General features: G+C 40.4%; 1 protein-coding gene across 3 annotated transcripts in view; it reads right to left on the bottom strand.

The window, feature by feature from the left end:
• exosc8 (exosome component 8) overlaps positions 1-12437 on the bottom strand; it is a 41996-nt gene that overhangs the window by 16771 nt on the left and 12788 nt on the right. For all 3 annotated transcript variants that reach the window (XM_087988290.1, XM_087988291.1, XM_087988289.1), the window contains 4 exons: positions 12304-12340; positions 12058-12121; positions 8057-8130; positions 6308-6353 (listed from right to left, as the gene is read on the bottom strand). In XM_087988290.1, coding sequence (XP_087844416.1) covers positions 6308-6353; positions 8057-8130; positions 12058-12121; positions 12304-12340 — 221 coding nt within the window. The remainder of the gene's footprint in view (positions 1-6307; positions 6354-8056; positions 8131-12057; positions 12122-12303; positions 12341-12437) is intronic.

Here is a 12437-nt window from a genome sequence, read left to right as displayed (position 1 = left end):
CAAAGAAATAGTCTTTCTGTATCGACCCCTATCAAAATTAAATCATTTTTAATACCTTGATTAGACCACCAGAACCTTCACTTTAGAAGGAAGAATAAAAAAGCAGAGTATTAATCAAAAGGGTAAACGTCTGCAGATTTCTAAGGTGCAGAACTATCTAGGCATTCTAAGGCACATTACAAAGAGTTAGCATACTGCTAAGCACATAATCAAAGAGGATACTGGGATGCTATCCTTTATTACAAGAAAATTGAAGATATAATGCTGTAATGCAAGGCATAGGTGAGATCACATCCTGAATACCGTTCAGTTTTGATCTCCTTATTGGAGTAAAAATGTAAATGCATTGGAGGAGGTTCAGAGCACATTTACTGGATTAAGATCTGGAACAAAGGGTGTTCATAAGGAACGGTTAAACAGGCTAGGCTTGTTTTCACTGAAGTCTAGAAGAGCAAAGGGAGGTTTGAGTATAGTTTATTAGATCTTGAATGATTCAGAAAAAGTGGATATGGAAATTATGTTCATTCTTGAGGATGGGCCCAGAACTGCAGAACACTTTTAAAAATAGGGTCACTCTTTAAAGATGGAAATGAGGAGAATTTTGCTCTTCCAGAGGGCTGTACAACTTTGGAACACAGCGCCTCAGGAAGTGATGGAGGTGGGGGTTACTGAATATTTTAAGGCAAAGGCTGATTGATTCCATTGTTCGAAAGGGGTCAAAGGTTATCAGCAAACAGATGGGAATGTGGAATTTGGAACAAACAGATCAGCCATGACCTTACTGAATGGTGGAACAGATTTGAAGTGTTGTATGACCTATTTCTACTCTAAATCAGTACTTGATATGTTCTGAACTCCAAGAAATGCAAATCAAGTTTATGCTACTTTTCTTATACTTCAAACTGTTCACAGTATCCCTTCATTACCAATTACATTTCAAGAGCTTTCCTCCCCAAAAACTGACCCAAGATGTGTACAATGAATTGAGGCACCGTTCTCTCACTTTGTATTCTGACCCAGTTGAAATAGGACCCCAAGTTTTCATCAGCCTTTTTGATTATATTCTACATAAGTTTAAGCACTTTGTACACTTGAATAGTTAAATCTCTTTACTACTCCCTAACTCATTTAACCAGAAGTTAATGCAGTGCTACAGGTAGTGCCAGCTGACTTGTATTCTATTAAGTTGCTGAAATGTGAGATATTTTCAGTCTGAACTATTAGAAGGATGTGAGAGCATCTAGTAGGACTTGAAGGCTCTGCAACAATTTCTAGTAAGACTAAATGGTAATTTAGAGTTTCATATCTGGAAGTTTCAAGTCAGTCAACTTGTGTTAATGAACAAAGCAACACTTACTTGCAGCTTCAAACAGAATATAAAATTAACTGGAAAAGGATTTTAAGTGTATAAAAGATGACAAATACTCTAAACATGTTAGAAATCCAGTCGAGGACAATAGGAACCTAAGTGGTCACTGAGGTGAGAAGCTACAAATCAACTGTTTCTAGCCACTTTAACGTTACTGATTACCATCAACTTCTAAAACCTAATGGAAGGCTGTTGATTGATAGGGCAACTAAGACAGTTAGGCTTGGACACTACCTTGGGAAACTCTACTGAGATGTCCTGGGGTTGATACAAGCAGCATCCAACAAACATCACCCTTTATGCTAGTTATGATTCAACCAGCTAAAGCAATCAAGAGTATGGTGCTGGAAAAGCGCAGCAGATCAGGCAGCATCTGAGGAGCAGGAGAATCTACATTTCAGGAACAAGGCTTGTGGACCAGGGGACTGAGAGATAAATGGGAGGGCTGGAGTTGGGGGAAGGGAAGGAAAAGAGGATGGATGAGAATGCACCAGGTAGATGAAGGTGAGGGAGAGGGTAATAGGTCAGAGAGGAGGGTGCAGCGGATAGATGGGAAAGGTGATGGACAAGCCAAAAGGCTTGGGACTGAGATAATGTGGGGGGACGGGAAACGAGGAAACTGTTGAAATCCACATTGATCCCGTGTGGTTGCTGGGTCCCAAGGCAGAATATGAGGCGTTCTTCCTCCAGGCGTTGGTCGGTAAGAGTTTGGCGATGAAGAAGGTCCAGGACCTGCATGTCCTTGATGGAGTGTCATAGAGATGTACAGCATGGAAACAGACCCTTCGGTCCAACCTGTCCATGCCAACCAGATATCCCAACCCAATCTGGTCCCACCTGCCAGCACCCGGCCCATATCCCTCCAAACCCTTCCTATTCATATACCCATCCAAATGCCTCTGAAATGTTGCAATTTTAGCAGCCTCCACCACTTTCTCTGGCAGCTCATTCCATACACCTACCACCCTCTCTGTGAAAAAACTGCCCCGTAGGTCTCTTTTATATCTTTCCCCTCTCACCCTAAACCTATGCCCTCTAGTTCTGGACTCCTTGACACCAGGGAAAAGACTTTGCCTATTTATCCTATCCCTGCCCTTCATAATTTTGTAAACCTCTATAAGGTCACCCCTCAGCCTCCGACGCTCCAGGGAAAACAGCCCCAGCCTATTCAGCCTCTCCCTATAGCTCAAATCCTCTAACCCTGGCAACATCCTTGTAAATCTTTTCCGAACACTTTCAAGTTTCACAACATCTTTCCGATAGGAAGGAGACCAGAATTGCATGCAATATTCCAACAGTGGCCTAACCAATGTCCTGTTAGCCGCAACATGACATCCCAACTCGTACTCAATATTCTGACCAATAAAGGAAAGCATACCAAACGCCTTCTTCACTATCCTATCTACCTGCGACTCCACTTTCAAGGAGCTATGAACCTGCATTCCAAGGTCTCTTTGTTCAGTAACACTCCCTAGGACCTTACCAGTAAATGTATAAGTCCAACTAAGATTTGCTTTCCCAAAATGCAGCACCTCGCAGTTATCGGAATTAAACTCCATCTGCTACTTATCAGCCCATTGGCCCATCTGGTCAAGATCCTGTTGTAATCCTCTTCGCTGTCCACTACACCTCCAATTTTGGTGTCATCTGCAAACTTACTAACTGTACCTCTTATGCTCGCATCCAAATCATTTATGTAAATGATGAAAAGTAGAGGACCCAGCACCAATCCTTGTGGTACTCCACTGGTCACAGGCCTCCAGTCTGAAAAACCCTCCACTACCACCCTCTGTCTTCTACCTTTGAGCCAGTTCTGTATCCAAGTGGCTAGTTCTCCCTGTATTCCATGAGATCTAACCTTGCTAATCAGTCTCCCATGGGGAACCTTGTTGAACGCCTTATTGAAGTCCATATAGATCACATCTACCACTCTGTCCTCAACAATCATTTGTTACTTCCTCAAAAACCTCAATCAAGTTTGTGAGACATGATTTCCTACACACAAAGCCATGTTGACTATCCCTAATCAGTCCTTGACTTTCCAAATACATGTACATCCTGTCCCTCAGGATTCCCTCCAACAACTTGCCCACCACTGACATCAGGCTCACTGGTCTATAGTTCCCTGGCTTCTCCTTACCACCTTTCTTAAACAGTGGCACCACGTTAGCCAACCGCCAGTCTTCTGGCACCTCACCTGTGACTATCGATCATAGCAATCACTTCTCTAGCTTCCCACAGAGTTCTAGGGTACACCTGATCAGGTCCTGGGGATTTATCCACCTTTACTCACTTCAACACATCCAGCATTTCCTCCTCTGTAATCTGGGATATTTTGCAAGATGTCACCATCTATTTCCCTATAGTCTATATCTTCCATATCCTTTTCCACAGTAAATACTGATGCAAAATACTCATTTAGTATCTCCCCCATTTTCTGTGGCTCCACACAAAGGCCACATTGCTGATCTTTGAGGGGCCCTATTCTCTCCCTAGTTACCCTTATGTCCTTAATGTATTTGTAAAAACTCTTTGGATTCTCCTTAATTCTATTTGCCAAAGCTATCTCATGTCCCCTTTTTGCCCCCCTAATTTCCCTCTTAAGTATACTCCTACTTCCTTTATACTCCAAGGATTAACTCGATCTATCCTGTCCATACCTTACATATGCTTCCTTCTTTTTCTGAACCAAACCTTCAATCATCCAGCATTCCCTATACCTACCAGCCTTTCCTTTCACCCGAACAGGAATATACTTTTTCTGGATTCTCGTGATCTCATTTCTGAAGGCTTCCCATTTTCCATCCGTCCCTTTACCTGCGAACATCTGACCCCAATCAGCTTTCGAAAGTTCTTGCCTAATACCGTCAATGTTGATGTGTTCAGCCACAGAGTGGTGGGGTTGGATGGTGCGGGTGTCCCAGAGATGTTCTCTGAAACAATCTGCAAGGAGGCATCCTTTCTCCCTGATGTACAGGAGACCACATCAGGTGCAACGGATACAGTAGATGACATTGGTGGAGTAAGAGGTAAATTTCTGTCAGATGTGGAAGGATCCTTGTGGAGACCAACGCCTGGTGGAAGAACAACTCTGATGAAGAGCTTATGCCCGAAACGTCAATTCTGCTGCTCCTCAGATGCTGCCTGACCTGCTGTGCTTTTCCAGCACCACACTCTCGACTCTGATCTCCAGCATCTGCAGTCCTCACTTTCCCTCAACCAGCTAAAGCACCCAATCTCCAGAAGTGCTGACTGCCTGTCTCCGAGGTCCCCAGCATCACAAAAGCCAGTCATAAGCCAATGAGATTCAATCCATTTAATAAAGAAATGACTAGGTGAATTAGGCACAACATGGGATGTAACAATATTCTAACTATGACACTAAAGTCTAATGGCTAGGTGCACAATTAACTCCTGACAAATCAATTTCATGGCGGCTACAACCCTGACACTGATCTAACAGTGTGCAAAATTGCACAGATATTTTTCTACACAGTGCAGGACAAATCTGATTCAGCCAATTATAATTCTATCAGTCTACTTAAAACCAAAAACACTGCTAACAAAAGCAGTGTTAGCTTGTTGTGCTAACAAGCAACAAACCCACCAATGACCTGCTCATAAATGCTCTTTTCGAACTCCATTTGGACCAAGACATAATATGGGCAAAAGAGCTGAATATCAGATGAATGGGGTGTGACTGCCCTCAACATCATAGTAGAATTTGTTAGAGTTGTGGCATCAACGTTAAATTGAACTTATTGGGAATTGAGGGAAAACCCTCCACTGCTTGGAACAGTACCTAGCAAAAAGGAAGATAATGTGGTGGTTTTAAGCCAAATCATTTTCAGCTGTGTCATCAGTGACAAGCCCTCCATCACAAAGGTTGGATGTGGGAATGTTTACTGATGATTGCAACTCATTCAATACCACTTATTACTCCTTATTTAATGAAGCAGTGTGCCCACATTCACCAAGAACCTGGACAAATTTCAGTCCTCACTTGAAGTTATGGTTGCATTCTTGAAAATCGCAATTTGAAGTGAAAGAAAGTTGAAGTCAATCACAAGCTCCCATAGAAATCAACATAACAACTGGAATTGAGTTCCTTCAGACATTTCTTGTTCAGAAAAAAAAAGCAATGACTAGGTTGGCCTGCATGTATGTGATACTATGATTTCCTAGCTGAAATAACTAGTGTCATAAGTAAATCATTAAATATAAATGAAACACTGAACAGTTAAGTATGTCAGGATGCTTCTCAACAGGAAACATCTTTAAAACATCAAGGTGAAATATGAACTTTCCTCTGAAAATAAATTGTAAAGAACAGAATAATTAGTCGTAAGTAGTATGCCAAAAGCTTAGTTCGGTGAGTATAATTCTAATTAACTAGGCTCCATCTATTGGCAGAAGGTAGCCAATGCAGGCAGAACTATCTGTATAGGTGGAGGCCAGAGCTTTCATGCAAGTCCAGAATGAGTCTGGACAGAGGCGGACACTGGAGACTTTACATGCAAGAACACAAGGCAGAAGCAGGAAAGAGTGGGTGCGTTTCAGAGCTAGTGAAAAGGCACTGAAAGCAGAAACATTGGACAAAAGGTCTTGACAGCAAACAAGCCACAGAACTGTGTAACTGAAACTCCCGACATAAACTGAATTAAATTTAAAACGGGACTTACTGTAACAAGTGCCATACATGCCATGCAATGGCAAGCTAAGTTCACCATTACTTTCTCCAAGGCAGTTGAGGCTGGGCAATAAATGTTGTCCCTGCCAATGCCATTCACATTCCATGAACAAGTCAATAAAAACCTTAACCATTTCAGAACAGGAGATTAGCACCACATTTGAAATGAAGTGCCAACTCAATTACACTACTGCAATTTTACAGGCTGAATTGTGATTTTTTTTTAATTTTAGCAGTCAGTAACGCACCTATATATCCTTTATTTGATGCATCTACAGTTGGCGTTGCAAATTCCTGTAAAGTAAAAAGTAATTTGATTATTTTATTCACACTACTTTTCCACTGGCCTTAAAACAAGCCTGAATACCAAGCACTTTTAATGTAAGATAGAATAATGCTGCACATTTTCAATGTTAATTATAAAATTTCTTTAATTGGAACAATTTTAAATTTGATAAAATCAGAGGTAGTTTAGTGTTCAGTCATCATTAACGACTATTTCAGCTTCCCGAATCCCAAAATTACAAAAGCCTTTTGCTGTTTTCCATTTCTCTTTTCTTGCCTCTTTGCTAACTGGTGAAACAGTATTACGTCTGCAAAGATCAACATTACTGGGGAGGCACTATGGTTCACAGTGCCAAGGACCCAGGTTTGAATCCACCCTTGGGCAGCTGTCTATGCGGAGTTTGCATGTTCTCCCTGTGTCTGCAAGGGTTTCCTCCAGGTGTTCCAGTTTCCTCCAACAGTGCAAATGTGTGCAAGCTAGGTGGATTGGCCATGCTATATTGTCCCATAGCGTCCAGGGAAGTGTTGGTTAGGTGTGTTAGCCATGGGAAATACAGGGTTAAAGGGATAGGGTAGGGGGTTGGGTCTGGGGTGGGATGCTGTTTGGAAGGTCAGTATGGACTTGATGGGTTGAATGGCCTGCTTCCACATGTAGAGATTCTATGATTAGAAAACTGAAGCCACTGTTAAAAAGGTGTTAGGGTGCATACTTTAAGTCTTCCAATGATGAGTTTGCAATATTTTCAGCCTGGAATATAGTCCAGTACAGGATAAAACTCTGTGCAGAAGGCTATCTGCTACAATACAATTTCCCCTACTTCCTACAGCAAACATCATATGGTCACACTTCAAAGAAATTGACTAAATCATCCAAAAATAATATACCCATGTCCATTTGGAACTCAGATGGTGAGATTGTCCAAACTAAGTTTTATTATGGAGCTGGACAGTGTTATTGTTTCCTCCCAAATATTTCAAAAAGTGTCACACATGACTAGTTTCAAATGCAAATCAGCATAATGCAAATATTGCATTTATTTCACACTCAGGAAGGTCTCACAAAAAGTAATGCACACTCTCTGCACATACTGGGGCATCTCTAGTTCTGAAGGGTGACTGGACTTGAAATGTTAACTCTGCTTTCTCTGCACAGATGCTGCCTTATCTGCTGAGTTTCTCCAGCCATTTCTGTTTTTGTTTCAAACATTTCCCTTTTATACTTTCTGAGGATGCAGCTATCTGTGTCTTCAAAATGTTCAAGGATTCGATTTCCACCTTTTGAGGATGGGAGTTCCTAAGTCTCTCGACCCTGAGAGAAAATTTTTTTCGTCATCCCTGTCTTCACAGAATCATTCTGGTACAGATCTGACCATTTGGCTCATCATGTCTACACCTGTCTTAAGTGGGTGACCCCATTTCTTTAAACAATGACCCTGGTTCTAAATTCTCCCACGTGAGGAAACATCCATCCTGTCAAGACCTATCAGGATCGTGTATGTGTTCAATCAAGTCACTTCTCAGCAGGGTACCTGACTAAATAATAAATCATATACTCCAAGTTATCTTAGTCTGTTTTCTTCAACCTATGAAACAAAAGCTATTTATTAGCTATTAGATAATAATCAACATAATGGCTGCATAAGAATTTTAAAAACTGAGTAAAATAAAATTGCAAGAAACACAAGATAAAAAGCTGAATGTTGATATCTCACCACTTTAATGCCACAAACAACCGTCGTGTTCCCCAGCTTTACCAGTGCAGAACCATCTGCAGTTGTAATTGAACCTGTAACATCAGACCTGAAGTCAGAAAAGCATAGTTTTAAACAGGTTATTTTTCCTGTTTCAAGACAGATTCCTTTTTTAAAAAATTGTAACAAGTAAACATACAAGCAAATAGTTAGCGGTGACTCCACTTTAGAGGACATCAAATAAGTTACATTATTTGTCACACTGTTATAGAATGAGATTCTAATGACAAAGATAGAATCTAAGAGATTTCTATTAGTCTCACTAGTCAGTAGTTAGTAAATGCATTGATAAAAATACACACGCATAATATTAACTTCCTTGTAACTGTTCACACTTCTCAAAATCATTTCTAAGATCTAAACTAATACCTAGCTTTACTGCATCATTTAACTTTTATAAACGAGTTAAGCTGATATAAATTACTAATTATTGGAGTCCTCATCACTACACATACAACATATGTGTTTATAAAGATCTTTTAATGTAGGAAATCTTTAAGGAATGTAGTCAGACTAAAAATGGACAGTAACATTAGATAGGGTGATTAAACACTTGGTCAAAGACATTTCAAGAAAGGACTTAGGAGAGCAGAAGAAAAGAAGTAATTCTAGAATTTAAAGATTAGGTAGTTGAAGGCACAGCACCCAGTGGCAGGGCAAAGAGATAGGTCAGAGTTGGAATAACATCAAGTTATTGGAGAATCCAAGGCTGAAGGAGATTAAACTGATAGCCTGAAGTAGGATTAAAGAGTAGGTCAAGTATAAGGATGAACCTTAAATTTAATCCCCGATTTTCATCTCCAATATATGCCGTGACTGAAGTTGAAATAGGTCGCTGAACAGGCACAGGATATCTTTTACCCTGGCACCAGGGAGGCAACACACAATCCTGGAGTCTCACTAACAGCCATAGAAATGCCTATCTGTGCGCCTCTTCTAATACTACCACTCACCTACACTCAAGACTCCCTACTGTCCAACAGAGTCAATCCTAGCACTATCTGGCTCCTGCTGTTCCTTCCCGCTGAGAGGCCATTCCCTCCCCTCCATTCCAAGCACTTGTTTCCAGCTCCCACTCACACAAAAGACAAACAAACAGTCAAACAAATAAAGTTAAAGGGATAAATAAAAGAAACAAACAAAACTGGCCAGATGATTTAAATGTATGGTTTCACAGGTGGAGACATGGACTCCTTGACATTTCCAGGAAAACAAGCAATCAAGGTCACTTTTTCACTTCACTCAGGTACAGGTAATAATATTTCTAACTCAGTTTTTTACTCTTTGCACTTCGAAAATCAGGTGACAGAGATTAGGCAACAACATGCGGTGTCATCAGCTGAAATTCTCTCCTCCGGGTGTGCTGGACTGAAGGGTTTCCATGCTATACATCTCTATGATTCTATGGCTCAAAAACCACAGATCAAAAGAACAACTTCAACTCTGGTCTTGCCCTATTATACTAACTATCTTTTCTGAGAGGCCTCAATTGCCATTCAAAATCTGTCATCTGCTGGACTATAGAGTCTCTCCCAGACTTGCCAGAACCAATTCCCAGATACTAATCTTGTTAATAGCCAACATCTGTTATATACTTAACACAACGTTGTTCCGGCTCACCAGTGAGCCTCCTCTGGACATCTTTCAATGGCAGTATATCTTTCCTAGGTAAAGAAAATTCTTCACTCAACAGGAAAAATGAAAATATAGAACAACTGCAGAATTCCAAACTGCCGGGAGATCAAGGTGTTCACAAAAGGTTCCTAAGCCGGTACAGCAAGTAAGGTAGCTAATGGAATCCTATCCTTTATTATGAGAGAAATTCTATATAAATGTAAGGATATTTTGCTTCAGTTATACAAGGCATTGGTGAGACCACGTTCAAATACAATGTGCAGTTTTGGTCATCTTATTTAAGGAAGGATATAAAATCATTGGAGTTGATTTAGAGGAGGTTTACCATATCAATACCTGGAATGAACAGATTATCTTATAAGGGATAGATTAGACAGGCTGGGCTTATTCCCACTAGAATTCAGAAGAGAGGTGGCATGATTAATGTCTATACTATCAGGAATGGTCTCGATAAGATGAAGGAGGAAAGGATGCTTTCTCTTGCCAGAATTAAGGAGCATTCTTTTAAAAATTAAGGGTCGCTCTTTTGGGACAAAATTAAAAAGTTTTCCCTCATTCTGAATTCTCTCTCTCAAAAGGTGGAGGTGGGAAGATTCTTGTTAGGCAAAGGAGTCAAGGGGTATTGAGGGAAGATGCAAATGTGGAATTCAAAACAAACAGATCAGCCACAAATTTTATTGAATACTGGAACAGGCTTGGGGATTGAATAGTTTACTGTACTTCTGTTCCTCATTCATATGTTCATAAACATTTTCACAATCAGTTTCAGAACTGGAATTAATGTATTGAAGAAGCTCGAAGAAAAATACCTTGAACAAAAAAAAATGATATATTATCTTCAGCGATCTCACCAAGACATTCGTGACAACAAGAGAGACCTATTTAAGCTGTTGGAGAAAGTTGGATGCCTGAAGTTGTTCAATGTGATCTCTTCATCCCATGATGACATAATGGGTAAGTTACAGCAGAGCAATAGTATCGCTACCCACTGAGATGCAGTGGGCTCAAAAAGAGTTGTTTGCCGACACTGACATTCTTTTGCATATTTTTCTTTTTGCTGCTTTCATTTATCTTTAGATCCTGTATTGAGGTTCTCTACTCATATATCAGAACAGGCTGAGATCCAAGACAAAAATGAATTAGGTTCACATCAAACAATAGAATTGCTCTGTGTTGATAATGCTAACATTCCATTCTGAGAAATATCTGCAGTTGCAAAGGATAGAATTTCTTGCACTAGTAACAAATTTAATTTGACCATCAGGGTCAGGAAGTCAAATGTTAAAGTGCATGTTAATGTCACACTGCCAAACTATCAACACTAACAATGTGATTTTAGAGGTTGTTAATAGTTTCAAGTATTAGGTTCCATAATTACTAGCCATCAGTTTCTTGATGCTAAAATCAACACATGCATTGCAAAAGCTGCAACGGTTTTATCCAAACTGAGTAAGAGTGCATAAAACAACAGTAACCTGACTAACAACACCAAAATACAAGTCACGATCAGCTGTCCCTAGTAGCCACACGCACATGATAAGGACCACAAATTTGACTGGGACAACACAATGATCACAGGACAAGCCAAACATAAGACAGCCAGAGGATTTCTAGAAGCATGGCACTCATCCACGGACTCCATCAACAAACACCTAGACCTAGACCCAATAGATCAGTCACTACAATAAACTACTGGAACCAGCAACTGGAAGCAGCTGGAACAGAAGCAAATAAATTCTTGAAGACATAGTACAGCAGCGCTTCACAGGAGGCTCCAATGCACTGAATGTGTCCCCGAGACAGGGGACGAAACGTCTGCAAATCAACTTTCCAGCTCGACGAACATACCCACAACCACAGCAACAAGCACCGAAGCCTTACAGAAACTTTGAACTTACTCATTACCCTTACGCCCTATGGTCTCATTGGATAAATGACTGCCACTTACTCAAAGGCAGTGCTGGCTACATGATCATGACCTTTTGGTGTCCATATCTCTGCAAGGTCATCGGTGAGATATGGCAGACATTGACACTGACAACTGGACAGTCCTCGAAGCCATAATCTCTGCAGTTAATTCTTTGGAAAGGCAGTGAAAGAGACAAGCAGAAATGCAAAGCTGAGCTGGCTGTGAAAAGTTCCAAACAAAACAGTCCAGAAAAGTCCAATGTTCTCCTCTGTGGTAAATACAGTAGAGACTGCCATGCTAAATTACTTTAAAACATTTTCATTTTAGAGAAATTGCTTTAAGTGGTCATTAAGGGTTGCAAAGTTATTAAATCTGAACTTTACAAATGGAAGCACTTGATTAACTGTTCAATTCTCACCTATGTTGAGAGTTGTTGTTCTGAATTCTCCCAGCTCCCTTCCATCAGGTCGACAATTTTCTTTCTAAAACGCATAAGGATATCAAATAAAAGGTTTTCGCGTCATAGTTCAAAGGTACAAAGATACAAAGGTACAGTTAGCTTCACTGTAGGATCATTCCATAGTTCCAACAACAATTTATCTCAAAAATTCACAAAGTATAAATCTCACAAAAGTAAGTTTCCCAGAGATGAGAAATAACCTACCAGAAATTTCCTGTAGTATTCCAAAGGCTCTACCATTCTATAAAAAAAGGAAAGGGAATACAATGCAATATTACATTGCAACATACTTCCCCCCCTTCCCACTTTTCCCCCTTCCCACTTTCATCCCCTCACTC

The sequence above is a fragment of the Chiloscyllium plagiosum genome, unplaced genomic scaffold (genome assembly GCF_037043375.1).
Source record: "Chiloscyllium plagiosum isolate Xiang-an unplaced genomic scaffold, Cpla_swu_hap1 HiC_scaffold_6, whole genome shotgun sequence".
NCBI lineage: Eukaryota > Metazoa > Chordata > Chondrichthyes > Orectolobiformes > Hemiscylliidae > Chiloscyllium > Chiloscyllium plagiosum.
The sequence above is the reverse complement of the archived record's forward strand: the minus strand, read 5'-3'. Positions and strand labels throughout refer to the sequence as shown.